General features: G+C 65.3%; 2 protein-coding genes across 4 annotated transcripts; one reads left to right on the plus strand and one right to left on the minus strand.

Annotated features, from left to right (window-relative positions):
* The first annotated feature begins 866 nt into the window (after positions 1-866).
* On the plus strand, positions 867-18619 carry TCIRG1 (T cell immune regulator 1, ATPase H+ transporting V0 subunit a3). 3 transcript variants are annotated; one of them, XM_075928933.1, is made up of 21 exons: positions 875-1015; positions 3646-3767; positions 4180-4303; positions 4779-4857; positions 6558-6787; positions 8823-8917; positions 9116-9242; positions 9371-9453; positions 9823-9916; positions 10144-10356; positions 11406-11556; positions 11717-11856; positions 11928-12085; positions 12707-12797; positions 12916-13034; positions 14825-15038; positions 16267-16383; positions 16557-16664; positions 17263-17383; positions 17897-18068; positions 18258-18619. In XM_075928933.1, the coding sequence occupies exons 3-21, from the start codon at positions 4187-4189 to the stop codon at positions 18337-18339; spliced, it is 2511 nt and encodes an 836-aa protein (XP_075785048.1). In that variant the 5' UTR covers positions 875-1015; positions 3646-3767; positions 4180-4186; the 3' UTR covers positions 18340-18619. The 3 variants fall into 3 exon arrangements, with proteins under 3 accessions (XP_075785049.1, XP_075785048.1, XP_075785047.1); XM_075928934.1 differs by lacking the exon at positions 3646-3767 and having other exon boundaries at positions 867-1015; XM_075928932.1 differs by lacking the exon at positions 875-1015 and having other exon boundaries at positions 3470-3767.
* A 1731-nt stretch (positions 18620-20350) lies between these two features.
* TBX10 (T-box transcription factor 10) lies at positions 20351-24151 on the minus strand. Its single transcript, XM_075928812.1, has 5 exons — positions 23649-24151; positions 22370-22471; positions 21801-21972; positions 21102-21257; positions 20351-20422 (listed from the first exon to the last, which is right to left on the minus strand). The coding sequence occupies exons 1-5, from the start codon at positions 24149-24151 to the stop codon at positions 20351-20353; spliced, it is 1005 nt and encodes a 334-aa protein (XP_075784927.1).
* Positions 24152-25056: the final 905 nt, after the last annotated feature.

The raw sequence follows: 25056 nt of genomic DNA on the forward strand, positions 1-25056 counted from the left end.
GTCAGACGGGGATTGGGGGGAAGCTGAGCAGACAGGGGGCTGGTCAGACGGGGATTTGGGGGGAAGCTGAGCAGACTGGGGGCTGGTCAGACGGGGATTTGGGGGGAAGCTGAGCAGACAGGGGGCTGGTCAGACGGGGATTGGGGGGAAGCTGAGCAGAGGGGGCTGGTCAGACGGGGATTTGGGGGGAAGCTGAGCAGACAGGGGGCTGGTCAGACGGGGATTGGGGGGAAGCTGAGCAGACAGGGGGCTGGTCAGACGGGGATTTGGGGGGAAGCTGAGCAGACAGGGGGCTGGTCAGACGGATTTGGGGGGAAGCTGAGTAGACAGGGGGGCTGGTCAGACGGGGATTTGGGGGGAAGCTGAGCAGACAGGGGGCTGGTCAGACGGGGATTTGGGGGGAAGCTGAGCAGACAGGGGGGCTGGTCAGACGGGGATTTGGGGGGAAGCTGAGTAGACAGGGGGCTGGTCAGACGGGGATTGGGGGGAAGCTGAGCAGACTGGGGGCTGGTCAGACGGGGATTTGGGGGGAAGCTGAGCAGACTGGGGGCTGGTCAGACGGGGATTGGGGGGAAGCTGAGCAGAGGGGGCTGGTCAGACGGGGATTTGGGGGGAAGCTGAGCAGACAGGGGGCTGGTCAGACGGGGATTGGGGGGAAGCTGAGCAGACAGGGGGCTGGTCAGACGGATTTGGGGGGAAGCTGAGTAGACAGGGGGGCTGGTCAGACGGGGATTTGGGGGGAAGCTGAGCAGAGGGGGCTGGTCAGACGGGGATTTGGGGGTGAGGTTCGGCGGGGGGGGGGGTCCGGGCAGGGGGCCCGGGCAGACGGTGCCTCTGGGCTGAGTCTGGGCGGGGGAGGGAAGCTCCCCGCACGGTGCCCCCCTTGGCTGGGGCAGGGCGCCGGGCGGGCCGCGGGGGAGGTTCCCGGCCGGGGGAGGGTCTGACCCGGCCCGGGGAAGAGGAAGTCCCGGGCTGCTCCTGCCCCAGCCCCGCGGAGCCGCCGCTGCAAGAGGAGGTAGGACCCGGAGCCGCGGGGGGGGGGGGGGGGGCATGTGGGGCAGCCTGGCGGGGCCCGGCCCCACGTGCTGCCGCCGCCGCCTCTTCCGCATCCCGTGCCGGCGCTTCCCCCCCCGCTCCCTCCGCAGCAGCGGGGCGGGATCCCAGGCAGGGTCCCCCCGCTGCGGGGCTGGGCTGAGCCCTGGGATCTCCCCCCCCCCCGGGCTTAGGACCCCCCCGTATCATGCAAACCAAGGGGGGGGGGGCGGAAGCAGCCCCCCTCCTTCCAGCGCCTCCGCCCTGCTCCCCCCCAGCCCTGGCCCAGCCTGGGGTCTGCTGTAGCCACTGGTGGGTCCGAGCTGCCTTGCCCCCCTCCCTCTCTGGGGCGGCACCGCCAGTGTCCAGGCCCCCGGGGCTGCACTGGGCTGGGCATGGCGCACAGCGTGCTGGGATGGCACATCACTGTGGGGCCCACGTATGCCCCGTCCCTGTCACAGCCGCACGCCCCACAGGGGGTCGGACGTTCCTCTGCGTGCCCCCCGCTGGGGCGGGGCAGGGCTGTGCCCCTGGGATGGGGGGAGGGGGCGTGGATGCTCGGCAGCACCCAGAACATTTGGGCAGCCCCAGGAAGCGACCAGTACGTCCCCTCTGTCTGCTACACGTGGCCAAGTGGCCTACGCTGCCCCTAGCTGCAGACGCCACCCCAGCAGCTCCCATTGGCCACGCTCCGCGGCCAATGGGAGCTGCAGAGTTGGTTCTAGTGCGTAGGGATGGCCTGGGAGCCAGACTGCAGGTTGCTTCCGACATCAGGGCAGGTCGGGAGGCTGCCTTACCCCAGACTCTTAGCAGGCTATTAAGTCTGGGTTGGTTTCAGTAGCTGCCGGGAGCAGGGATGTGAACCACTGGTCGACTATCCGATAAGCAAATGCTTATCGGATAGTCGACATGTTAGTTGACTTGTTGCTCTCCCCTCTTGCTGCCTCCATCAGAAAAAGGCAGTAAAGGGGAATAGGAAGAGGGGGTGCTTCAAAGTGGCGGTGTGGAGCCAGGGCCAGCTGGGGACTCCCCCACTGACCTTGGGCTCCTTGTGGCGCTGCCACTTTGAAACACCGCAGGGAGCACGGGATCAGTGGGGGACTGCTCGAGTCCCTTGCTGGCCCCGGGTTGCTGCACTTCAAAGGTGGAGGAGCCCTTATTGATTAATCAAATAGTCGATGCAGATTGCATCGACTATTCGATTAGCCAATGAATCGAAATTGCACATCCCTAGCCGGGAGATGGAGTCTGATTCTAGGAGCCTCCCGGCCAGTCTGGGAGGGGACAACCCACATGCCCCTCCCCTTTTGGAACTAACTCTAGAAGGAGAAATTCAGTTTGCCCTGCCCCCAAGGGGTCTCAGTGTTACCCCATGGGGTGGGCCTCGCTGCCTCCTTCCGTTGAGCCTTTGGGGCTCCAGCATTCATGTTTCTGCCTGGGTCCAGACTCCCGGGGGAGCGGGGCTGGGCTTCCGAAACTAATGCACCTCAGCCAGCGTTTGCAGGGACACACGCAGCCTTGATAAACCAGGCGGGTGTATTAGTCACCTGTTCCCCAGCATGGGGTGCCCCCTGCTCAGCAGAGAGAACTGGAGGTTAGTGCGTTGGCTGTTCAGGTCAGCCTGAGCCCAGCCACGCTGCTCCGAAGGCCGGACCGTGTTAGGTGGATGCAAGGTGGCCTACTTCAGCCTTATTCTGTAGCATAGACCAGTCTCTTAGCCTGTCCTGGGAGCAAAAAGTCCTTCCCCCGCCCTCTGAGTAGCAAAATGAACTCTAGGGGAAACTGAGGCACGCACAGGTGGCATAAAAATAGTCTGGAAAATTCCTACTTTGGGGCATCCCTGCAGGTGGAGGGGTCGTTCCTGGCTCAGATCAGAGGTGCCTGTTCTTGTGCATATAGCTACCCATGGGTGACATCTCCAGCTGTGGTGCAGATGTACCCCCAGAGAGCTCCACTCCAGCTGGGCCCAGTTCTAAAGGGACAGGTGTTGGCCTGGGCACACTCACCTCTCCCATTGTGTGCATGGCGGGGCGTGGCGCCCCAGTGGCAGGAGAGAGGAGAGGGCTTCCCTGAGTGGGGGTGGTGTGGGGGAGCCCTGGAGCCAAGTCCTGCGCTGGGGAGCGGGCAGGGAGAGCCGGCCCCAATGCCTCTGCCTGGCCCCCCATGCTGGGGGCAGCTTCAGAAACTCTTTGCAGCGGGCAGGAGCCGGCGACGCCTTGGTGTGGTTCAGCGCCAGGGAGGCTGCCCGACCCCAGTGCCGCTTGGACCCTGCACAGGGAGTGGGACCCCCCCACACATTTCTATGCTTTTGGCTGGGGCCCAGCTTGGGTCCTGGATCACCCCCTCCTCCGCCCCGAGAGCTGCTGTGGGGCCTCAGCAGTGGGGTGCGGCGCGCACTCAGGATCCCCTAGTGACCCCATTTGACCTTCTCCCCAAAATGCTTGCCTGGCAGCAAGGGCATCACGTGCCTCGTCTCTGCCCCGTGGGGGCTCGGCTGTGCCCCCCCCGGAGGAGAGCGTGTTGCTAGCCCTGACTCAGGCCCGGCTGAGGCTGAGCTGGGTGGGGGGAGGGGGGCCGTGCTACTGGAAACTATTTTGCAACCTCCCGGATCAGAAAAGTCCCGGGTGACTCAGCTGAGCTGCTGCTGGCGTCTGGCGAGCTGAGCGGTGGAGCCGTGTCCCCGGGAGGGTCCCTTACGCCGTGCACCCCCCGTCAGCCGCGAGGCCGTCCCCGAGGTGAGCCGCTGGCTGGCACAGCTGCTGAGGTGCCGGCTGGACCCGGGGCTGGGGCGGGGGGTGGGAGGTTGTCCGGGGGTCAAGCGACCGGGGATGGGCAGGGACGCTTTGTAACCCGGAGTGTGAGCCTAGCGGGAGTGGGGGCTCCTGGCCGTGCCCACGCCTCCCCCTGAGCTGCCAGCATTGGGGTGACCCTGGGAGCTGCCCTGTTTGACCCTGCCGGCTCCTGCTCCCGGCACCAACCACTTCCTCTCCTCCCTGCCTGGAGAGGAACCCGTCCCCACGCGCTCCCCGGCTGCTGCCATGCGGCTTCTGGCGCCTCCTGCACCCGCACCCCTCCTCGTGGGTCTCGATCCTGGTGGAGGGCTGGGTCTCCGTGCCCCCCACGTGACCGACTCTCCCTGTCCCCCAGCATCGCCATGGGCTCCATGTTCCGCAGCGAGGAGGTGTGCCTGGCCCAGCTCTTCCTGCAGTCGGCCTCGGCCTACGCCTGCGTCAGCGAGCTGGGAGAGAGGGGGCTCGTGGAGTTCAGAGACGTACGTGTGGGGGTGGGGGAAGGTGGCCGTGGGCATCTCATCTGCCAAAGCGGGGGGATCTGGGCCCTTGCTCGGGTGTTGTGGGGTTCGGGGCAGCTGGTCCCTACCTGGGGTGCTAGGAGGTGGGGGAGGGGTCTTTGACCCAGGGGAGTGTGGGGGTGGCTGGTCTCTGTGGGGAGACAGGAGGAGCCGGGGTCCCTGACTGGGGAGAGGTAGGGGTGGGTGGCTCCCATAGGTGCAGGGTCCCTGACTGAGGGGCTGATGGGGCCGCTGATCCCTGGTGTGGTGGGCTGGAGGAACTGGGGTCCCTGACCAATGTGTCCGAACGGCTGGTCCCAGTGTGGGCAGGAGTTGGGGGTTCCTGACCAAGGGGCTGTTGGGGTGGCAGGTCCCAGGGTGGCCCCCTAGAGTCAGGGCCTCCCACAGGGTGGGCTGCAATTGGGTTCTTATGTGTTGTCTCTGCCCCGCCCCCCAGCTCAACCCCAATGTCAACGCCTTCCAGCGGCGCTTTGTGGGCGAGGTGCGGCGCTGTGAGGACATGGAGAAAACTTTCAGTGAGTGCCTGCCCCCCCTGGGTGGGGAGGCGTCTGCTGGGGGGCAGGATCACACGTGGGGCATCTCTAGGACTTTGGGGGCCCCGTGTGGTCAGGGGAAGGGAGGATATTCTCTGGGGTGGTGGAGACCCTGTGGGGAGGGAAGCATGTCTCTTGCAGGGGGGACGTCTCTCTGGGGTGTCAGGGACGGGATGTGGGGCTGGGAGCCTGGGGTGGGGGATGGAGGGGTCTGTCTGTGGTGGCAGATACCCAACCGTGTGGGGGCATCTCTCTGAGTGGGTACCTGATGTTGCTGGAGGAAGTGTCTCTCACAAACACAGACCCCATGGATCTCATGTACCAGGCCTTTCAGAGAGCCTTTGACAAGGTCCCTCGCCAAAGGCTGGTAAGCAAGGGAAGCTGTCCTGGGATAAGAGGGAAGGGGGTCAGGAACTGATTAGAAGATAGAAGGCCAAGGGGGTAGGAGTCAATGGTCAGTTTTCGCACAGGAGAGAGGTAAAGAGCAGTGTCTCCCAGGGGTCTGTTCTGGGATCGGGGCTGGTCAACCTGCAAGATTCATAAATGGTCTGGAAAAAGGGGGCAAACAGCGAGGTGGCAAAGTTTGCAGATGAAGATAGCTAAGTCCAAAGCAGCGTGCGAAGAGGTAGCAAAAGATCTCTCCAAACTAGGTGAGCGGGCAACTCAGTGGCAGGTGGAATTCACTGTTGATTACTGCAGAGTGATGCACCGTGTGATCCCAACTACACGTAAACGTTAATAGGATGTAAATTAGCTGTTACCACACAAGGAAGAGATCTTGGAGTCCTCGTGGATAGTTCTCTACAAACATCTGTTCAGTGTGCAGTGGCAGTCACACACGCCAAAAAAAAAAGCTAACCATGTTAGGAACCTTAGAGGGATAGATAATAAGACAAAACATACCACAACGCTGCTGTTTACGTCTATGATATGCCCTCACCTCGAATACTGCATGCAGTTCCGGGCACCTCATCTCTAGAAAGAGATGTTCAAAATGGAAAAGGTACAGAGAAGGGCCACAAACATGACGAGGGTATAGAACAGCTTCCATGTGAGGACAGATTAAAAAGACTCAGACTATTCATCTCAGACAGGAGATGAGCGAGGGGGAGATGTGACAGGAGTCTATAAAATTGTGACTGATGCAGCAAAAGTGAATACGGAAGTGTTATTTACTCCTTACATGACACAAGGACTAGGGGTCACCTAATGAAATTAACAGGCCAGAAGATTCCAAACGAACAAAAGGAAGTAATTCTTCACATAAGGCTCTGTTAACCTGCAGAACTCCTTGCTGGGGGATATTGTGAAGGCCAAAACTATACCAGGGAATGAGAGTGAGCTAATTTCATGGAGAATAGGCCCATAAATGGCTATTAGCTAGGGACGCACTCCCATGGGCTGGGGATGCCAGAAGCTGGGACTGGATGCCAAGGGATGGACCACTCAATAATTGCCCTGTTCTGTTTATTCCCTGTGAAGTACCTGCCACCGGCCCATCAGGATAATGGGTGAGCTGGACCATTGGGCTGCCCCAAAGTGGCCATTCTCATGTTCTTACCTATCTGATGGTTATAGTGTGTGTGGGGGGGTCTCCAGCTGGGTGCCTGCTGGTGGCAGTGGGGGGTGAGGGCAGGCTAGGCATGGGCAGGGCTGATGGGCCCCATGTCCTTGCCATGCAGCGTTCCTGCACCAGGAGCTGCGGAAGGCCGGGCTGGCGCTGGACCCCTGCCCCGAAAGCCCCCGGGCCCCGCTGCCCCGGGATGCCCTGCACATCCAGGACCAGTCGGAGCAGCTGGCGCAGGAGCTGCGGGAAGTGAGCCGCAACCGGGAGTCGCTGAGCGGGCGCCTGCGGGAGCTGCGGGAGTATGTGCAAGTCCTGCGCGAGGGGCAGCGTTTCACCGGCCAGCTGGTGAGTCCTCATGCGGGGGCAGAGCAGGGACCTGGGGGGGCTGGGATGGGATAGGTGGAGAAGAGGGTGTGACAGGAGCTCGGGGCTGCCCTCTGTCCCTCCAACCTGGAATTCCTCTCTTGCTGTGATGCTGATGTCGAGCTACAACCCTGGGATCGGCCCGGCGCTCCCACAGCCGTCCACAGGCAGGGGCGCGCCCCGCGGTTACGTGAACGCTCGCCCAGCCCCTCGGGAGCCCGCACGCGGGAGGGTCCGCCAAACGCTCCCTCCGTGCGGAGAGGATGTTGCCGATCGAGCTGGGATTTCCCAAGCATCCAGCCAAAGCGCACGCGAGCCGAGGTCGAATACAAAACCGATTTAGTCGCTACAGAAAGACCCGATCTGAAGTGAGGATCAGTGGCAGGCGCGGTGCTCAAAAGCTGGTTATTTCAGACATAAAATGAAAAAAAAAAAAAAAACCAACCCGTTCACGGTCTTAAGTTCTACCGACGAAACAGGGTTCGAAGCTCGCCCTGGCTGAGGGCTACAAGCGGGTTACCGATCCCCAATACACCAACTGGACTCCCTTTTCCAGCCTGCACCCCCTTCCCCAGTTCTAAGGCTTTGTCCTCCAGGTGTTGCTCCCAGCTGTTGAGTTGGGAAGGGAGAGAGGCCAAGCTGAGACAGGAGGTCGCTTCTCTTGTGTAGCTTCTCCCCGCTTGCTGGAAAGCCCTTTGCTGTGGGGATCAGACAGCCCCCGTGGGTCAGGCCATCCCCACTGCGTACACGTTCTGTCCGAGAAGCGTCTGTGATGGCTGCCGAGAGCGTGGATTCGGTCCAGTGGGTCACCCGCACGTCTGGCTGGTCCTTGGCTGCCGTTGAAGGTTGGCGGGGGCCTCGCCCGACCTCACAGAGTATCGGTAACCCGTATAGCGTTGCTTAACTCGGCATGCGGCGACAGCACACGCAACCCCACGGGACAGTCAGGTCCCACAGAGCACAACTCCCACTGTGACCCCTCACAAGACACGCTATGCACAACACATACCCTAATTCTGTGACCGTGGAGAAGTTGGTTGTTTCAGGGGGCTGCTTTGAGGGGGCAGAATGGAAGGGAAGGTGGGAGGCAGAGAGGGGATGGGAGGAGAGGGGGTATCTCAGGAGTGGGGGGCAGAGAAGGGTGGAGCGGATTACCCCCAGGGCTGGGCAGTGATGTGTGTGGGGGCCAAGGGCGGATTGCTGGCAGAGAAGGGAAGGAGGAGGGGGGATACCATGGTACTGGGTGCCTGGCAAAGGGAGAAGGAGGGCAAGGAGCTGGTTGCCAGGGAAGGAGGGGGTACCGTGGCACTGGTTGCCAGGGAAGGAGAGGGGTACCACGGCACTGGTTGCCAGGGAAGGAGGGGGTCCCATGGCACTGGTTGCCAGGGAAGGAGAAGAGTACCACGGCACTGGTTGCCAGGGAAGGAGAGGAGTACCACGGCACTGGTTGCCAGGGAAGGAGAGGGGTACCATGGCACTGGTTGCCAGGGAAGGAGAGGAGTACCACGGCACTGGTTGCCAGGGAAGGAGGGGGTACCGTGGCACTGGTTGCCAGGGAAGGAGAGGGGTACCACGGCACTGGTTGCCAGGGAAGGAGGGGGTACCGTGGCACTGGTTGCCAGGGAGGGAGAGGGGTACCACGGCACTGGTTGCCAGGGAAGGAGAGGGGTACCGCGGCACTGGTTGCCAGGGAAGGAGGGGGTACCGTGGCACTGGTTGCCAGGGAAGGAGAGGAGTACCACGGCACTGGTTGCCAGGGAAGGAGAGGGGTACCATGGCACTGGTTGCCAGGGAAGGAGAGGAGTACCACGGCACCGGTTGCCAGGGAAGGAGGGGGTACCGTGGCACTGGTTGCCAGGGAAGGAGGGGGTACCGTGGCACTGGTTGCCAGGGAAGGAGGGGGTACCGTGGCACTGGTTGGAGGAGGCACCGTGGTGCCGGTTGCCTGTGGGAGGGAGGAGGAAGGACCCAGTGGGGCTGGGTGGCTCCCCTGACAGTCTCTCTCTCCATGTGGCAGGTGTCCATGGGCTCCCCCGCTCGGCCCCGTGCCCTCTCGGACCAGGAGCCCCTGCTGCACCCGGCCATGGCGCAGCGACTTGACGTCAAAATCAAGTGAGTCCGCGGGATGAGTTGCAGTGGGGGCAGCAGCTGTGGGGCAGGCCCCTCCTGGGATGCTGTGGGGGTGGATGGCAGAGCAGAGCCATGCCTGGGGGTGTGGTGGTGCCATGCCTGCCTTGGGCGCCGTGGGGCTGTTCCACCCTGGGGTGCCAGCTCCCCCCCATTGGTTCTCTCTTCTCTCCCCTCCCCCAGCTTCGTGGCGGGCGTGATCCACCCGTGGCGCGTGACCTCCTTCGAGCGGCTGCTGTGGCGCGCCTGCCGCGGGTACCTCATCGCCAACTTCGTGGAGATGGCGGAGCCCATGGAGGACCCGGCCACGGTAAGTGGGGGGCGGGGAGCTGCAGGGGGTGAATCTGAGTGAGGTGGGGGCTGGGAGTATCGGGGGAGTTGCAGTCGCCCCTCTGCTGTGCTGAGGCTCATGGGTAAGGTCTCCACCCCGCTCCGCAGGGCGAGAGCATCACCTGGGTTATCTTCCTCATTTCCTACTGGGGAGAGCAGATCGGACAGAAAATCCGCAAGATCGCAGACTGGTGAGTGCTGCCCGCCCCGTCCCTCGCCGTCCATGCAGCCGTCTATCTGTCTGTCCACCCCCAGCCACTTCTGCCCCAAGCTCCGACGCTCCCTCTGCCTCCCGCTGCCATGCGAGGGGTCTCGGTGAGGCTGGAGCCGCCCTCCTTCCTGTCGGTGGGGGGGTGTTTCTTGGGGGCAGCCCTTCCCCTCCCTTGCGCCTTGGCGTGGCTGCTCCCAGAGGGAAGTGGGAGCCCCTTGTGGTCGGCTGGCCATAGGAGGTGCAGAACTGAGGGCAGTCATTTTGTCTCCACCCTACACAACCCCTTCCCACTCCCCCCAAGTACGCCCCCTCCAGGACACCCCCCCATTCACCCCTCTCATCTCCCCAGCTTCCACTGCCACACGTACCCCTACGCCGACAGGGAGGCCGACCGGCTGGAGACGCTGAGCGGGCTGCTCACCCAGATAAACGACCTCACCGTGGTGAGATGGGGCGGGAGGGGCGCGCTGGGGATGCTCCCTGATGGGGGGAGCTGGAGGGGGAGGCAGGGACACTCCCTGATCCACCCCCTCCAGCCTTAAGGGTCCCAGGCTGCAGTGAGGCGGGCAGCAGAGGGGGTATATTGGGGCGGGGGCCGTGTGGTGCCAGCTGTGTGGGATATTGGGGGTTGGACTTTGCCCCTGTGACCCCCCCCCCCCTCTGCCGGCAGGTGCTGGGGGAGACGGAGCAGTATCTGTCCCAGGTGCTGCAGAAGGTGGTGCTGACGCTGCCGGCCTGGCGCGTGAAGGTGCAGAAGATGAAGGCCATCTACCTCATCCTCAACCAGTGCAGCTTCAACGTCATCGAGAAGTGCCTCATCGCCGAGGTGTGGTGCCCCGTGCGCGACCTGCCGCAGGTGCAGGAGGCCCTGCGCCACGGATCAGTAAGTGCTGCCACCTGCCCCCCCTCCCCCACCCGGTATTGGTATGTGCCCCCTCCCCCTGCTTCTCCAATTAGTACATGCCGCTGCCCGCCCCCTCCAGGCCATGGATTGGTAAGTGCTGCCACCTGCCCCCCCCCCCCCGGCATTGGTACGTGCCCCCTCCCCCCCCCGCACCTCCAATTAGTACATGCCCCCTCCAGGCCACGGATCAGTAAGTGCTGCCACCTGTCCCCCCCCTCCCCCCCGGCATTGGTACGTGCCCCCTCCCCCTGCTTCTCCAATTAGTACATGCCGCTGCCCGCCCCCTCCAGGCCACGGATTGGTAAGTGCCACCACCTATCCGCCCCCCGCCGGCATTGGTACGTGCTCCCTCCCCTCCGCACCTCCAATTAGTACATGCCCCCTCCAGGCCACGGATCAGTAAGTGCTGCCACCTGTCCCCCCCCCGCCCCCTGGCATTGGTACGTGCCCCCTCCCCCTGCTTCTCCAATTAGTACATGCCGCTGCCCGCCCCCTCCAGGCCACGGATTGGTAAGTGCCACCACCTGCCCCCCCGTCCACATTGGTATGTGCCCTCCCATATCAGTATTTGTGTCCCCCCCACACCTCGAATTAATACATGCCACTGCCCACCCCCTCCAGGCCATGGATCTGTAAGTGCTGCCCCCCTCCCCCCCAACTGCTACATGCCAACATCTCCCCCCCCCCAAGAATTAGTACATCCCCCCCACAGACTGGTACATGCCACTGTGCCACAGTTTGGTCCATGCCAACATCAGCCTCCCCCACTCTGATGGATCGTACCTACCCCCCACGGCCTCCAGGTCACAGATCAGTACATACCCAAATACGTTTTTCTGCTGCCCCCCCCCCCCATGGAGTGATACACGCCCTCCCCCCCCCCCCCCTGCAATCAGTATATGTCTCCCCTGCCCTCTCTTCCATGCCGTGCATTGTTATGTGCCGTCGCCCCCTCCTGTTGCCCCCCCACTCCTGCACCACAGACCAGTGTGTGTCTCTGCCTGGTCCCAGATCTCCTTTCCTTGCAGCACAAGAGCGGCTCGGGGGTGGAGTCCTTCGTGCACCGGATCCCCAGCGCCGAGAGCCCCCCCACCCTCATCCGCACCAACAAGTTCACCACCGGCTTCCAGAGCATCGTCGACGCCTATGGGGTGGCCAGTTACCAGGAGGTGAACCCGGGTAAGGGGCTTCTGGGGCTACTCCCTGCCCCCCTGAGCCAGCCAGTCCCCTCCCCTGGATGTGGATCGGAGCCAGCACACGGCCCGTGTCTGGACTGTGGGGTGGTCTGGGCCTGCATGGGGCTGGGGGGGCCTGTCTGACATGTTTCCTGCCCCCCCAGCGCCCTACACCATCATCACCTTCCCCTTCCTGTTTGCCGTCATGTTTGGGGACGTGGGCCACGGGCTTCTGATGTTCCTCTTCGCCCTCTGGATGGTGCTGGCCGAGCGCAGCCCCCGCCTGAGGGAGGCGCGCAACGAGGTGAGGGGGGGCCCGGCTGGGGGGCTGGGGCTGTGAGGGAGCGGTGCCTCCATGGGTCTGTCTGCCCCCAGATCTGGAAGACGTTCTTCGAGGGGCGCTACCTGATCCTGCTCATGGGGGCCTTCTCCATCTACACCGGCCTCATCTACAACGAGTGCTTCAGCAAGGCCACCGCCATCTTCCCCTCTGCCTGGAGCGTGGCCACCATGGTCAACCAGTCCAACTGGAGGTGGGCACCGCCCCTCGCCTGCCCCCCCGGGGCTCTGCCCGCCCCCCCGCCTGGTACCCTCCCCCCACGGGGCCCTGCCCGCTCCTCCCTCCTGGTACCCTCCCCCCACGGGGCCCTGCCCGCTCCCCCCTCCTGGTACCCTCCCCCACTGGGCCCTGCCTGCTCCCCTGCCTGGTATCCTGCTCTCCCTGCAGGACCCCAGCCTGCTTGCTACCCCCAGTGGATTCCCTCCTGCTACCCTGACCCCATCTCCTATCCCCCATGGGGTCCCTCCCTTCGCACCCCTCCCTGCTCCCCCACCTGGTACTTTGTTGTCTGTCCCCCTGTCTGGTACCTTGGTGCCCCCCTTTGGGACCTCTGCCTGCTTCCCCCACAGGGTCCCTCTTCTCACACATCATCCTGGTCCCCTACCCCCGTACCCCGTACCCACTTGTGGGATCTCCCGCCTCCCCCTCCCCTCCACTGGGATTCCATCCCATTCCCAGCTCCCCACCGCGTGTGCTCCCTCCCCGCCACCTGCCCCTGCATATCCCTGCCCCAGCGCTGCCTCCCCACGTCCTGCGACTCCCACTCCACCCAGCACCCCGTGTCCTTCTGACACTGACCCCCCTGTTCCCCCAGATCAGAGTACTTAGCACGAAACGCCTTCCTCAGCCTGAACCCCAACGTCACGGGAGTCTTCAGGGGACCCTACCCCTTTGGGATTGACCCGGTGAGTAGGGGGGGATGGGAGGACATGCTGGCTGGCTCCCCCCGACCCTCGCCTTGCTCCCCCCACCGGGCACCGTGTGCCCACCCTGGCTCAGGTGCCGCTTCTCACCTGGCTGCAGATCTGGAGCATGGCCAACAACCACCTCAACTTCCTCAACTCCTTCAAGATGAAGATGTCGGTGATTCTGGGCATCGTCCACATGAGCTTCGGGGTGCTGCTCGGCGTCTTCAACCACGTGTGAGTCACTGCTGCCCCCACCCGGCCATGCCGCCCACGCCCACCCATTCTCACCACTTACGCTCCCCCCACCCGGCCACGCCACCCACGCCCACCCATTCTGACCACTTACGCTGCCCCCACCCGGCCACGCCACCCACGCCCACCCATTCTGACCACTTACGCTGCCCCCACCCGGCCACGCCACCCACGCCCACCCATTCTGACCACTTACGCTGCCCCCACCCGACCACGCCACCCACGCCCACCCATTCTGACCACTTACGCAGCCGCCACCCGGCCACGCCACCCACGCCCACCCATTCTGACCATTTACGCTGCCCCCACCCGGCCACGCCACCCACGCCCACCCATTCTGACCACTTATGCTGTCCCCACCCGACCACGCCACCCACGCCCACCCATTCTGACCACTTATGCTGCCCCCACCCGGCCACGCCACCCACGCCCACCCATTCTGACCACTTATGCTGCCCGCACCTGGCCACCCACACCGCCCGCACCCAGCCACACCGCCCGCGCCCAGTCACAACGCCTGCGCCCAGCCACACTGCCCGCACCCAGCCACACAGCCCGCACCCGGCAATGCTGCCTGTGCCCAGCCATGCCGCCCGCGCCCAGTCACGACGCCCGCACCCGGCAATGCTGCCTGCGCCCAGCCACACCGCCCGCACCCAGTCACGACGCCTGCGCCCGGCCACACCGCCCACGCCTGGCCATGGCAGCTGTGCCCAGCCACGGTGCCTGCACCCGGCCATGCCACCTGTGCCCAGCCACAATGCCTGCACCCGGCCATGCCGCCTGTGCCCAGCCACACCGCCCACATCTGGCCACGCTGCCTGCGCTCACCCACGCTGCCCACTTACGCTAGCCACACCCAGCCACCCTGCTCACACCTGGTCACTCCACCCACACACCCCAAGCCACCTGCAGCCGGCCATCCACCCATGCCCAACCATACCACTCACACCTTGCCGTGTCTTCCACATCCCCTGCACCCAGCCACGCCACCCGTACCCTGCCACACTGCCTACGCCTGGCCATGATGCCTGTGTCCAACTGCACTGCCCACTTGTGCTGCCCACACTGCTCACACCCAAGTGCACTGCCCACTTGCCCACATCCGTGCTCCCACCTATGCTACCCACACCTGCTCACGTCACCCATGCATGCCATCCCCCATGCTCTTTGTTTGGGCCTGCCTGTTGCATCCTGGCCCTGCAGACCACGTGATCTAGAGGAGAGGGCTCCAAAGCCTGGCATATCCCCCCAGCCTCTCCCTGTGCCCAGGGATCTGTGTTTGTGGGAAATGCAGGCCCTGGATGGGAACTGTCTGCCAGGACTGGCGCCTGAGTCTGGGGCCCTGCTGGCTGACAGACCCTCCCTGGATGCACCCCTCTTGCCCTCAAGCCTTCCCTGCCCCAGGGCGTGGCCCTTGTGCGACTGGGGGCACCAGCACCACACGTCTGTCCAGGCAGGAGAGGCACCCTGGGGTGGCCTTGGGACTGGCGCCCAGCACAGATGGGGCGTGCTCACCCGTTGCCCCAGGGCGTTGTGAGGTGTGAGCAGGCCATGCTGCCAGGCTGGCGAGGAAACCTGCCAGGAAGGGCTGTCCCCCCAGCTCTGCAGTACTGCCTGGCTCCCCCAGGGCATGTCCTGACCCCTGGCAGCCCAGAGCAGCCCTCAGCACTGGGAGCCTGCCAGTCGGGGTTGCTGCTCTCCAGTCAGGGCAGTGGTGCAGGCCCTGCACATGCAGGGCCTGGGCCGATCCCCCTCTTGCTGGCACGCAGGCACTTCAAGCAGCCGTACAAGGTGGTGCTGGTCTTCCTGCCCGAGGTGGTCTTCCTGCTGGCGCTCTTCGGCTACCTCGTCTTCATGATCTTCTACAAGTGGTTCACGTTCAGCGCCGTCAACTCCCTGCTGGCACCCAGCATCCTCATCCACTTCATCGACATGTTCCTCTTCACCGAGAACCCCGAAAACCACCCGCTGTACCCGGGACAGGTAACTCTCCCCAGCAACCACCGGCCGTGTCAGGGACAATTAACACCCCCAGCAACTGCCTGCTGTACCCAGGACAGGCACCCTCTGCCCCTGGGATGGGGACCCTGACAGGCAGTCCCTGCTCTGCCTGGGATGCGAACCCCGACCAGGCTAGCATCTGCAGCCACTTTCCCCTTCCCCCGCCCAGCCTAGTTCCCCCTTGTCCTCCCAAATCTGACCAGTGGGCCCATCACAACCTGCCCCAGACCCATAGCTGGTCTGGGGGGAAGGACCCAACCTCCAGATCCCCCATGCTGCTCCCTGCCCCTGGGGCTGCGCTCATCCCCTTAGGGAGGGAAGTGCACTGGGGCAGAGGGATCACAACACAAAGGGGGTCCCCTGGAACAACATGGGGTTCACTGCCTGATGCAGCCAGTTCCCCTGCCAGTCACAGGACCCATCCAGCCCCCCCATCCCAGCTCACACGAATGGACCCATCCAGCTCCCCCAGCCCAGCTCACACCAATGGACCCATCCAGCTCCCCCCCAGCCCAGCTCACACCAATGGACCCATCCAGCTCCCCCAGCCCAGCTCACACCAGTGGACCCATCCAGCTCCCCCCAGCCCAGCTCACATCAATGGACTCATCCAGCTCCCCCCAAGCCCAGCTCACACCAATGGACCCATCCAGCTCCCCCCCAGCCCAGCTCACACCAATGGACCCATCCAGCTCCTCCCCATCCCAGCTCACACCAATGGACCCATCCAGCTCCTCCCCATCCCAGCTCACACCAATGGACCCATCCAGCTTCCCCCAAGCCCAGCTGACACCAATGGACCCATCCAGCTCCCCCAGCCCAGCTCACACCAATGGACCCATCCAGCTTCCCCCAAGCCCAGCTGACACCAATGGACCCATCCAGCTCCCCCCAAGCCCAGCTCACACCAATGGACCCATCCAGCTCCCCCAGCCCAGCTCACACCAATGGACCCATCCAGCTCCCCCCAAGCCCAGCTCACACCAATGGACCCATCCAGCCCCCCCAGCCCAGCTCACACCAGTGCCCCCCCCAGCACTGCCAGCTCAGCTCACACTAATGGGACCATCCAACCTGGTTTCCCGTCCCCATGGCACCATCCCCATGCTGGGTCGGACAATGGCCCCTTTAACCTGGTACCCCCTGCATGCTGGCTCAGCCCACGTTGGAGGGGGGGAGGCTGCTCACGACCCCCCTCTCCCCACTGCAGGTGACGGTGCAGACTGTGCTGGTCGTCCTGGCTCTGGCGTCAGTGCCTGTCCTGCTCCTGGGCACGCCCGTGTACCTGTGGTGCCAGCACCGCCACCGGCAGCGCCCTCGTCTCGGGGTAAGGGGCTGGGCGGGCACCCCAGGGGGCTGGGCTGGGCTGGGCTGCCTGGCTCCGGCGCCTTTGCAAGTGCAGCAGGGGAGCTGCAGGACCCCGGGGAGGGACAGAGCTGTGAGGGGTAAGGGTGGGGCACCTCCCGCCCCATCTGACACGTGGGTCTGGCCTCTGCACAGCTGGACCCGTCCGGGGAGCGCCAGCCGCTGCTCTCGCAGGAGCCGGAGAACTCAGTGAACGTGACGGAGGCCGACGTGGAGCACGACGGGCACGGCCCCGAGCCGGAGGTGAGAGCCCGTGGCACTGGGACAGAGGGGGCAGGGACCTGCTTTAATGTCTCCTGATGCCACGGTTGTGGCTTTGCCAGTCCCAGGCAGCAGGGGGCGCCCCCAGCAGGACAGGGCCCAGCCATGTTCCATCCCGTGGGAAAGTTGGGGGGCGGGGCCTTGCAGAGGGGCGGGGCTTGACAAGCCCATCCCCTAGCACAGAGTAGCCCTGGAGTGGAAGGCCAGGGCCAGGCGTGGGCAGGAGACCCCGAGGCTGTGAGCGTCAGGGATGGGATGAGTCCCCACCCCCCACGCCAGCCTTGTGTCCCTCAGCGGCGCCCTGGCCAGTGCTCGGTGTGTGGCGAGCTGAGCATGGCAGCTGGGCTGTGATCTGGGCGCTTCCCCCTCCAGCATGGCAGAACCGGGGCTGGGTGGCTCTCCAGGGCAGCTCCAGATGGCAGGTGTCTGCGCAGGCGGGGGGCAGGGAGAGCTTGTGGGTGGGCCCTGGCACGGCTCAGGGACCAAAGCTGGAGGGGCTGTTTGGGGGTAGCACCCCGCTCCCCACACATGCTGCTGCCCCACGGCCATTCACTCCGTCCTGCTGCCTTGGTGTCTCCAGCACTTTGAATTCTCGGAAGTCTTCATGCACCAGGCCATCCACACCATCGAGTACTGCCTGGGCTGCATCTCCAACACGGCCTCCTACCTCCGCCTGTGGGCGCTCAGCCTGGCCCATGCACGTGAGTCTGGGGGGCCTCACAGCCCCAGCCTGGCCCCCACATGCCTTGGGACCCCTCCTGCAGACTCCTGGTGGCTGTAGGGGGTGGGGGGAACCAGTGGGGGTAGGGCCAGGGTTTGGAGGCAGGGAGGTGGCAGGGGACTGGGTGCCAAGGGAGGCAGGGCTGGGTGCCAAGGCAGGGTGGGTGACATGGCAGGGGAGAGAGATGGGGCTGGGTGCCAAGGCAGGGTGGGTGGCATGGCAGGGGAGAGAGGTGGGGCTGGGTGCCAAGGCAGGGTGGGTGGCATGGCAGGGGAGGGAGGTGGGGCTGGGTGCCAAGGCAGGGTGGGTGGCATGGCAGGGGAGGGAGGTGGGGCTGGGTGCCAAGGCAGGGTGGGTGGCATGGCAGGGGAGAGAGGTGGGGCTGGGTGCCAAGGCAGGGTGGGTGGCATGGCAGGGGAGAGAGGTGGGGTTGGGTCTCGAGGTGGGGGAAAGGGTGACGTGCCTGACTCTGACCCCCCTCGGTGCCCCCCAGAGCTGTCGGAGGTGTTGTGGACCATGGTGATGCGGAACGGATTCCTGCCATACCACTATGTGGGTGGGGTGCTGCTGGTGCCCGTCTTCGCCTTCTTCGCCCTGCTGACAGTGGCCATCCTGCTGGTGATGGAGGGGCTGTCGGCTTTCCTGCACGCCCTGCGTCTGCACTGGTGAGCAACCGCCCCCCCAGCGCCTGGTGCGGGACAGCGCTTTGGACTTGGGGCGTGGGGGGAGCAGGCGGTGAGCCAGCCGCTGGGTTTACCTGGCTTTCGTGCCCAACACCCCCTTGGGTGGGGGAAGCCTTCGGGCGGTTTTGGGAGCAGCTGAGTGCACTGACCCCCCTTCTCTGTTGTTTGCAGGGTGGAATTCCAGAACAAGTTCTACGTAGGTGCCGGGTACAAGCTGACCCCCTTCACCTTCCCCCCCGACAGCTGGGAGTAGGCCCGGCCCAGCCCTTCCGCACTAGGTGCCCTTTGCCTCCTACCATCCCTGTCTCAAAGGGAGGCCGCCCCCTCGCATCCCGTCCTGGGCAGGGGGCTGCTTTTGGATTTGTACCTTCAACACTGGCCTCCTGCTGCCCCCCTCCGGAGCCTGGCTCTGTTCCCCTCCCGCCCCCCCGCCCTACCTCTCCTCTCCCTCCCAGCTACCTGCCCTGCCCGCCGGGGCCTGCCTTGGCAGATGGCTTCTGTCCCGACTTTTGTACGATTAAAGATTGAAACGGCCCCGTCTCCTGTCGGTGTGTGAGGGGAAACCGCTGGGCCCCCGGTCGCTGAGCTCTGGAGTGTGAACCTGAGCAGCCCGCTGCCTGGGCCCCTCCCCAGCAGATCACGTTGAAGAAGCGGACGTGGAAGGGGCGCCTTGCACGGCCCCAGCCGGTGTGGCGCTGTGTCCCCCTTGCTAAACTGGCTCAGCCCCCCCGCACTCCCAGGCGAGGACCATGTGCCAGGCTAGCTGTGGCCAAGGCTCCAGTGACTGCACCCTGGTCAGTTGACTGGGGTGGGGACCGTGCATGGGGGCTGTTCCACGCCGGGCTACCTGCTGCTGCTCCCCACTGAGCTGCATCCTCCCCACCGGCTCCGGGCTCGGGACAAGCAGACTCTGGGCCAGGCCTGGAGGGGGCGGGCGGGGCGGGGGTTGAGGGCCGTGAGCTGGGGGAACATGGGTGGCAGGAGAGAGTCTCTGAGTCTTCCCCCATCCCCCTGTCGTACTGCGCCTGGGGCAGCTGTGAGTATTGGGGGGTCACAGTGGGTCCTGTGCACCCCCCAAGCAGCCCGGGGCAGGGCCTGGCTACTTGTCACTGTGGCCTGTAATTGAGGGCCGGGGGGCTGGCGCCGTAGACGTCAAATGGGTGGAGGCTGGCGGGCAGCAGGTACGGTGCCACCCGTGGCTTGGCCCCGATGTACACGCTGTGGTAGGAGAGGGGTTTGTACACGGGGCCCCCCAGCTCCGGGGGGAGGGGGCGCTGCGCAGCCAAGCTGTCCTGGAAGCCACGGGCTCCCGCAAGGGGCGCGAGAGGGGGGTGCTGGAGTGGGGCGGCCTCCTGCAGCAGGGTGGGGGGCAGCTCCCCCCTGACACGGCGCCGGCCCGGCAGCCCTGGGGAGAGAGCAGAGAACAAGGGCCACTGACAGCCATGGCAGGGTTGCTGTGCTAAGGTCCCCAAGCCCCCTTGTCACAGCCAGAGCCCCGCCCCTTCTTGGCTCCGCCCCCTGCCAGAACCCCGCCCCCTGCCTTGCTCTGCCGCTGCCGGAGCCCCGCCCTCCACCTCCATCCCCTGCCCCTTCCCTCAGCCAGTATTAAAAGCCCACAAGCCCCATCCCTGGCCTGTGGCTCCCAGAGCCCTCCATGCCCCACATGGCCAGCACTGCAGGGCATGACCAAGAGCTGCTGGGTGGGGCTCCCCCCCCCCCCGACACCTCCCAGTGGGGTGCGCCCAGCCAGCTGCATGTCACAGCCCTGCCCCCACATGCTGTTCGGCTGGGCTGGGGGTGTCCCGGTGCCGGAGCTAAGAGCCTGGGGGTGGGAGTTACCTTTCTCCTGCGTGTCCTTCAGCTGGGAGGCGGGGCCTGTCCCCCGAATGCGGGCCAGCGTGTCCAGCAGGGGCCCTGATGCTCCAGGCCTGCAGGAGGGAAGGGGGAGGGTGAGAACAGCGGGGCCCCAGCTGGGGCGAGACTTTGGAGGGGGGAGCAGGAGGATGGGCAGAGGTGCCCCTCCCCCCCAACTGGCACCCAGCTCCCATGCGAGATCCTGGGTGCACACTCTGTAATGAGCTAATTTGCATATGTGCAACCCATCCTGCCTCGTTTGGTTCTGGGCCGGTGAGAGCTGGGCAGGAGCAGATGCTGGGGTGCATGGCAGGGGAGGGGTAGGTGGTTAGGACAGTGGGGCCCCGGGGAGAAGGGGAGTTACTAGGGTGCCCAGCTCCCATGGGGGGGGGAGGGATTGAGGGGGGCAGTTACCAGTCGTCTGGCTCGCAGTCCCGGAACCCTTTGGCGAAGGGGTTACTGGCGATTTTCAGCTGGGTGATCTGCAGAGCGAGAGGTGGGGGGTGAAGGGAGCAGCCCAGCTCAGCGGCTCCCCAGGCAAAGCAGGGCAGGAATCCTGGGAAGGGACCCCCAAACCCTTTGCATGAAATCAAAAAAGGCCAGGAAGCCATCATCCAGCAGGAGGCGCTGTGGCACCAGTAAGGGAGCTGGAGCTTGCCTTGCCCTTCTCTGTGCTCCCCAGCAGGGGGTGCTGTGACACCAGGGAGTGGGAGGAACCTGCTCTCTCCAGCAGGGGGCTCTGTGACACCAGTAAGGGAGCTGGAGCTTGCCTTGCCCAGCTCTGCTCTCCCCAGCAGGGGGGGCTGTGACACCAGCGAGTGGGAAGAGCCTGTACAGCCTACCCCTGCCCTCTCCAGCAGGGGGCGCTGTGACTCCAGGGAGTGGGAGGAGCCTGGATTGCCCAGCCCTGCCCTCTCCAGCAGGGGGTGCTGTGACACCAGGGAGTGGGAGGAGCCTGCACTGCCTACCCCTGCCCTCTCCAGCAGGGAGTGCTGTGACACCAGGAAGTGGGAGGAGCCTGGATTGCCCAGCCCTGCCCGCTCCAGCAGGGGGTGCCATGGCCCTTAGCTGGTGTGGCAGGGAAGGGGATCCAGACCGGGGCTGGGGAAGGCTGGCTCTGTGCCCCGTGGGGCGGGGCCGGTCCCGGGGCTGCGTGCGCACCCGGTGGTTCTGGTAGGCCGTCACCGCCATGAACTGGGTCTCTGCGAAGGTGAAGGATTTGAAGTTCTCGTGGGCGAAGCGCTCGCTGTCCCGGCGTGGGTCCACGTACACCACGTGGAAGCGGGGCTGGTACCGGTGCATGGAGTTCAGGATGATCTGGGGGTGCCAGGGAAGAGCCAGGCTGAGACGGGCCCAGGACAGCCACTGCCCTGTCCCACCGCCCTGTGGCAGAGTGTCTTGTGGCTCTGCATCCCCTCCAGTCGCACAGCCCTGGCCCAGCACCCTGCCCCCATCCTCCACCTTGTAGGGCCTTGTCCCATAGACGGTCCCTCAGCAACCGCCTGCTCCTGCCTGTGGTGCCATATCCCTGCCCTCCTGAGCCAGGCAGCGCCCCCAACACCAATTGGAGTTGGTGCTAAGGTCCCCAAGTCCACTCGTCACTGCCACAGCCTCACCCCCTGCCTTGGCTCCCCCCTGCCACTGCCAGAGCCCCCCCCTCCCAGAGGGGAACAGCCCCATGCCCCATTCATCCAGCCACGGCTTAACCGTTTCCATTCGGTGACTGGGACCTGCTGTGTGTATGTGGGAGTTGCGGGGAGGGGGGATGCTGCAGCTGGACAGTCTGTGGCCCAAGGGGCTGTCCCCCTGTCCCCACCCCCATGGTCTCCCCGGCTGCCCCGCTGTGGCCCGGCGGCTCACGTGGCCGTTGTCGTCCAGCAGGTTGTTGGTGAGTTTGAGCTTGTCGAAGGAGACGATCTGCCTCATCCACTGGCCCCCCTTGGCGGGCGAGTCGGGGTGGAAGTGGACGCGGCCGGGCGCGGCTGGGTCTGCCCTACCCGCCACCAGCCACGAGGAGCTGTGGAAGGCGTATCTGCAGGGAGAGGCAGGGCCTGAGCACGGGGGGGGGGGGGGGGGGGGAGGGAGAGGGCATCAGCTCCTGGGGACCTCCCACACCCCCGCATATGGAGGCCTTATGGCACTGACTAGGGCTGTCTGGGCCCCGGAGGTTCCTCCCGCCCCCTGTAGCAGGGGGACCCAATTCCTGTTCTGGGCTCCAGGACATTTCCATGGGGGCTGGGATCCTGGGGTGCAGGCACTGACGGGGGGCGTGCGAAGGGGAGTGGGGGAGGCTGCAGGAGTTGAGTGGAGAGCAGGGGGGGGCAGAGGGAGGGAGCTGACAGGGGCGTGCCCCCCACCCAACGGGCTGCTCTGCTCAAGGCCCTGCTTGGGGGGCTAAGCAGGCGCTCCCCCCCGTTGTGTCCCCCCACCTGTATCGCTTATCATCCAGGGGCACGAAGTCCATGAGCAGCACGTAGTCGGCCAGCGGGTCCAGCCCCGAGAGCTTCACCTGGAAGGTGGGGAACATCCGCCTGCAAGAGAGGAGCGCGGAGGACACCGGCTGCTGGCGTCGCCCGTCACACGGCGCTGGGGGATGGGGCACGGGGAGTGGGTTGCAGGGGTCCCACGGGGCAGGGACATTGGTGTCTCCCCATCACATGGGGAAGGGGCGCCGGGGGTCCTTGGTCACACAAAGGGAGGGGGGTTGAGCTGTTGCATGTGCGGGAGTGGGGGGGGCAGCAGTGTTCCCTGTAAGCTGGGCGCTTGGGTGGAGAGTCAAATGCTTCCCAGCTGATTAGCAGAGAGCCCACAGTCAGGGTTTTGTTTCTACAGGTGGTGCACATGTGCACATAACAAAATTCATTCCACACAGGAGGATGGGCCAGACCAGGGGAACCATTGGTGGCCAGTCACAGAGGAGGGGCTGGGAGTGTCGGCCACACGGGGCACTGGGTTGCCCTGTCTCAGTCCTCGCCTCCTTCCCCCTCCAGGGGTGCACATGGGGGAGGTGTAAGGGCGCCGGGCTGCCAGGCCTGGGGGCAGGACAGATGGGCACAGAATGGGGTATGTAGCACCCTGGCCAAGGTGGGCCTGAGCATGAGTGTGGGGCAATGTGAGCACAAGGGTGCACAGGCAGAGGGGGCGGGGGCCAGTGGGGAGAGCTGGGGCCAGGGGGGTGGTGGGAGACTGGAGGGTAGTGGGGGGCAAGGTGCTGGAATGGGGGGAGGTGCATTGGAAGCACTCAGCGGGAGGGGCAGCGCTGCTGGACGCCAGCAACCCCCCCCCCGAATATCACACTGCAGCAGTGGCCTGTGACCCCTGTAACAGGGACGGAGCGGCTGGGGGGGGGGCAGGAGCCACCGCTGGCAATGCCATCCCCACAGCCCCTTGCAATAGGCCCAGCGCCCACCCAGCCCCATGGGCACCCTCTGTGCCCAGCCACCCTCCCCATCACTGTCACCAGTGCCCAGCCAATCCAGGCCGGGCCTGTCCCACCCCGGTGCCTCCAAGGGCTGAGTGGGGGCCGTGACGTGTGGCACCAGCTGCCAGCCTGCAGCTCGGGGTGAGGGGCATCGCCCAGATCAGCCCCTCTTGCCTGGGGGACACCAGGCAGGGGCATGGGGCACAGAGGGGAGCGGTGGGGGTGGCCTGGCCCCTGCCCTGGGCTGTCCCGTCCCGGCGCGGCCCTGCCCGGTGCCGCCCACCTACCTCCCCGCCTTGGTGACAATCATCTCGGTGCCCAGGCTGTTGAATTCCTCCCACAGGCTCCGCATCTCCAGCTGCACGGCCACATTGGACACGCGCTGGTTCTTCCTGGGCGGCGGGACGCCGGCCCCGAGCCCCCCGGCCCCCTCCCCGGCCCCGGCACCCAACCTGCTGCAGGCCGGCGGGGGCCCCAGCAGGCAGGGAGCCCCTACGGGGCCGCTCCACTCGGGGCCAGAGGCGAAGGGGCCCACGTCCGACGTCAGGATGCTCAGGCTGGCTGTGAGGAAAGCTGGCAAAGGAGGGGAGAGGGTGGGGCCACGCTCCTGTGGGGATGGGGCGCTGGGATGGGGGTCGCAGAAACCAGATGAGGCCCCAAAGCGAAGGGCTGTGCCCTTGACACCCCCTGTGCTGGTCCCACAGACCCTGTAATCCCGGCCCCAGGCCCCCAGCTCCGACCCCAACCCCTTGATATCCCAGCCCCGGGCTCCCCCGGGCTCCCCGGCCATGGCCTCCCTCCTTGACTCCTAGCCCCCAGGTTCCCCAGCTCTGACCGCAGCCCCCGGCTATCCCGGCCCTAGGCTCCCCCACCCTCGATTCCCAGCCCCCTGCTAGCCCGGCCCCAAACTCCCTGCCTCCTCCTATCCCAGCCCTGGGCTCTGACCTGCAGCCCCCTGCTATTCTGGGTTCTCCTCTACCCCACTCCTACCAGTGCCCCTAATCCCAGCCTGCATCCCCTGATAGCGCAGCCCTGAGCTCCCTCACCCGCCCCCCCCCACCCCCACCCTCTGCAGTGAAATCCCCTGTCCCGGGCCCCTTGCTCCTTCCTGAGACACCAGCCCGGCCCGTGGCCTCTCCAGTAACTGGCAACCGGGCTGCTGGGCCCGGAGCCAGGGCCCCTGCTCTGCGGGTGGCTTTCACATCCTGGAGCCGCGTGCGGCAGGGCCGCTCCCCACGGGCTCCAAGCCAGGCCGCTGGGGTTCCCGCCCCCCCTCCGACCAGGATCCTGGCAGCTTGGCCTCTTGCTCACACCCAGCTGGCATCAGAGCCCGCCCGCCACACCTTCCCCGACGCGGCTCAGCCAGGCCAGAGACAGGCCAGACCCTGTCATCAGGGGCGCAGAACCCACAAGTCCTGGCTCCCAGCCCCTCAGCTCTGACCACTAGACCCTACTACCCTCCCATAGCCAGGCCTGGAACCCACAAGTCCTGGTTCCCAGCTCCGTGACTCTGACCACTAGACCCTACTGCCCTCCCATTGCCAGGCCTGGAACCCACAAGTCCTGGTTCCCAGCTCCGTGACTCTGACCACTAGACCCTACTGCCCTCCCATTGCCAGGCCTGGAACCCACAAGTCCTGGTTCCCAGCTCCTTGACTCTGACCACTAGACCCTACTGCCCTCCCATAGCCAGGC

Source organism: Pelodiscus sinensis, chromosome 4, assembly GCF_049634645.1.
Source record: "Pelodiscus sinensis isolate JC-2024 chromosome 4, ASM4963464v1, whole genome shotgun sequence".
In the NCBI taxonomy this organism is placed as follows: domain Eukaryota; kingdom Metazoa; phylum Chordata; order Testudines; family Trionychidae; genus Pelodiscus; species Pelodiscus sinensis.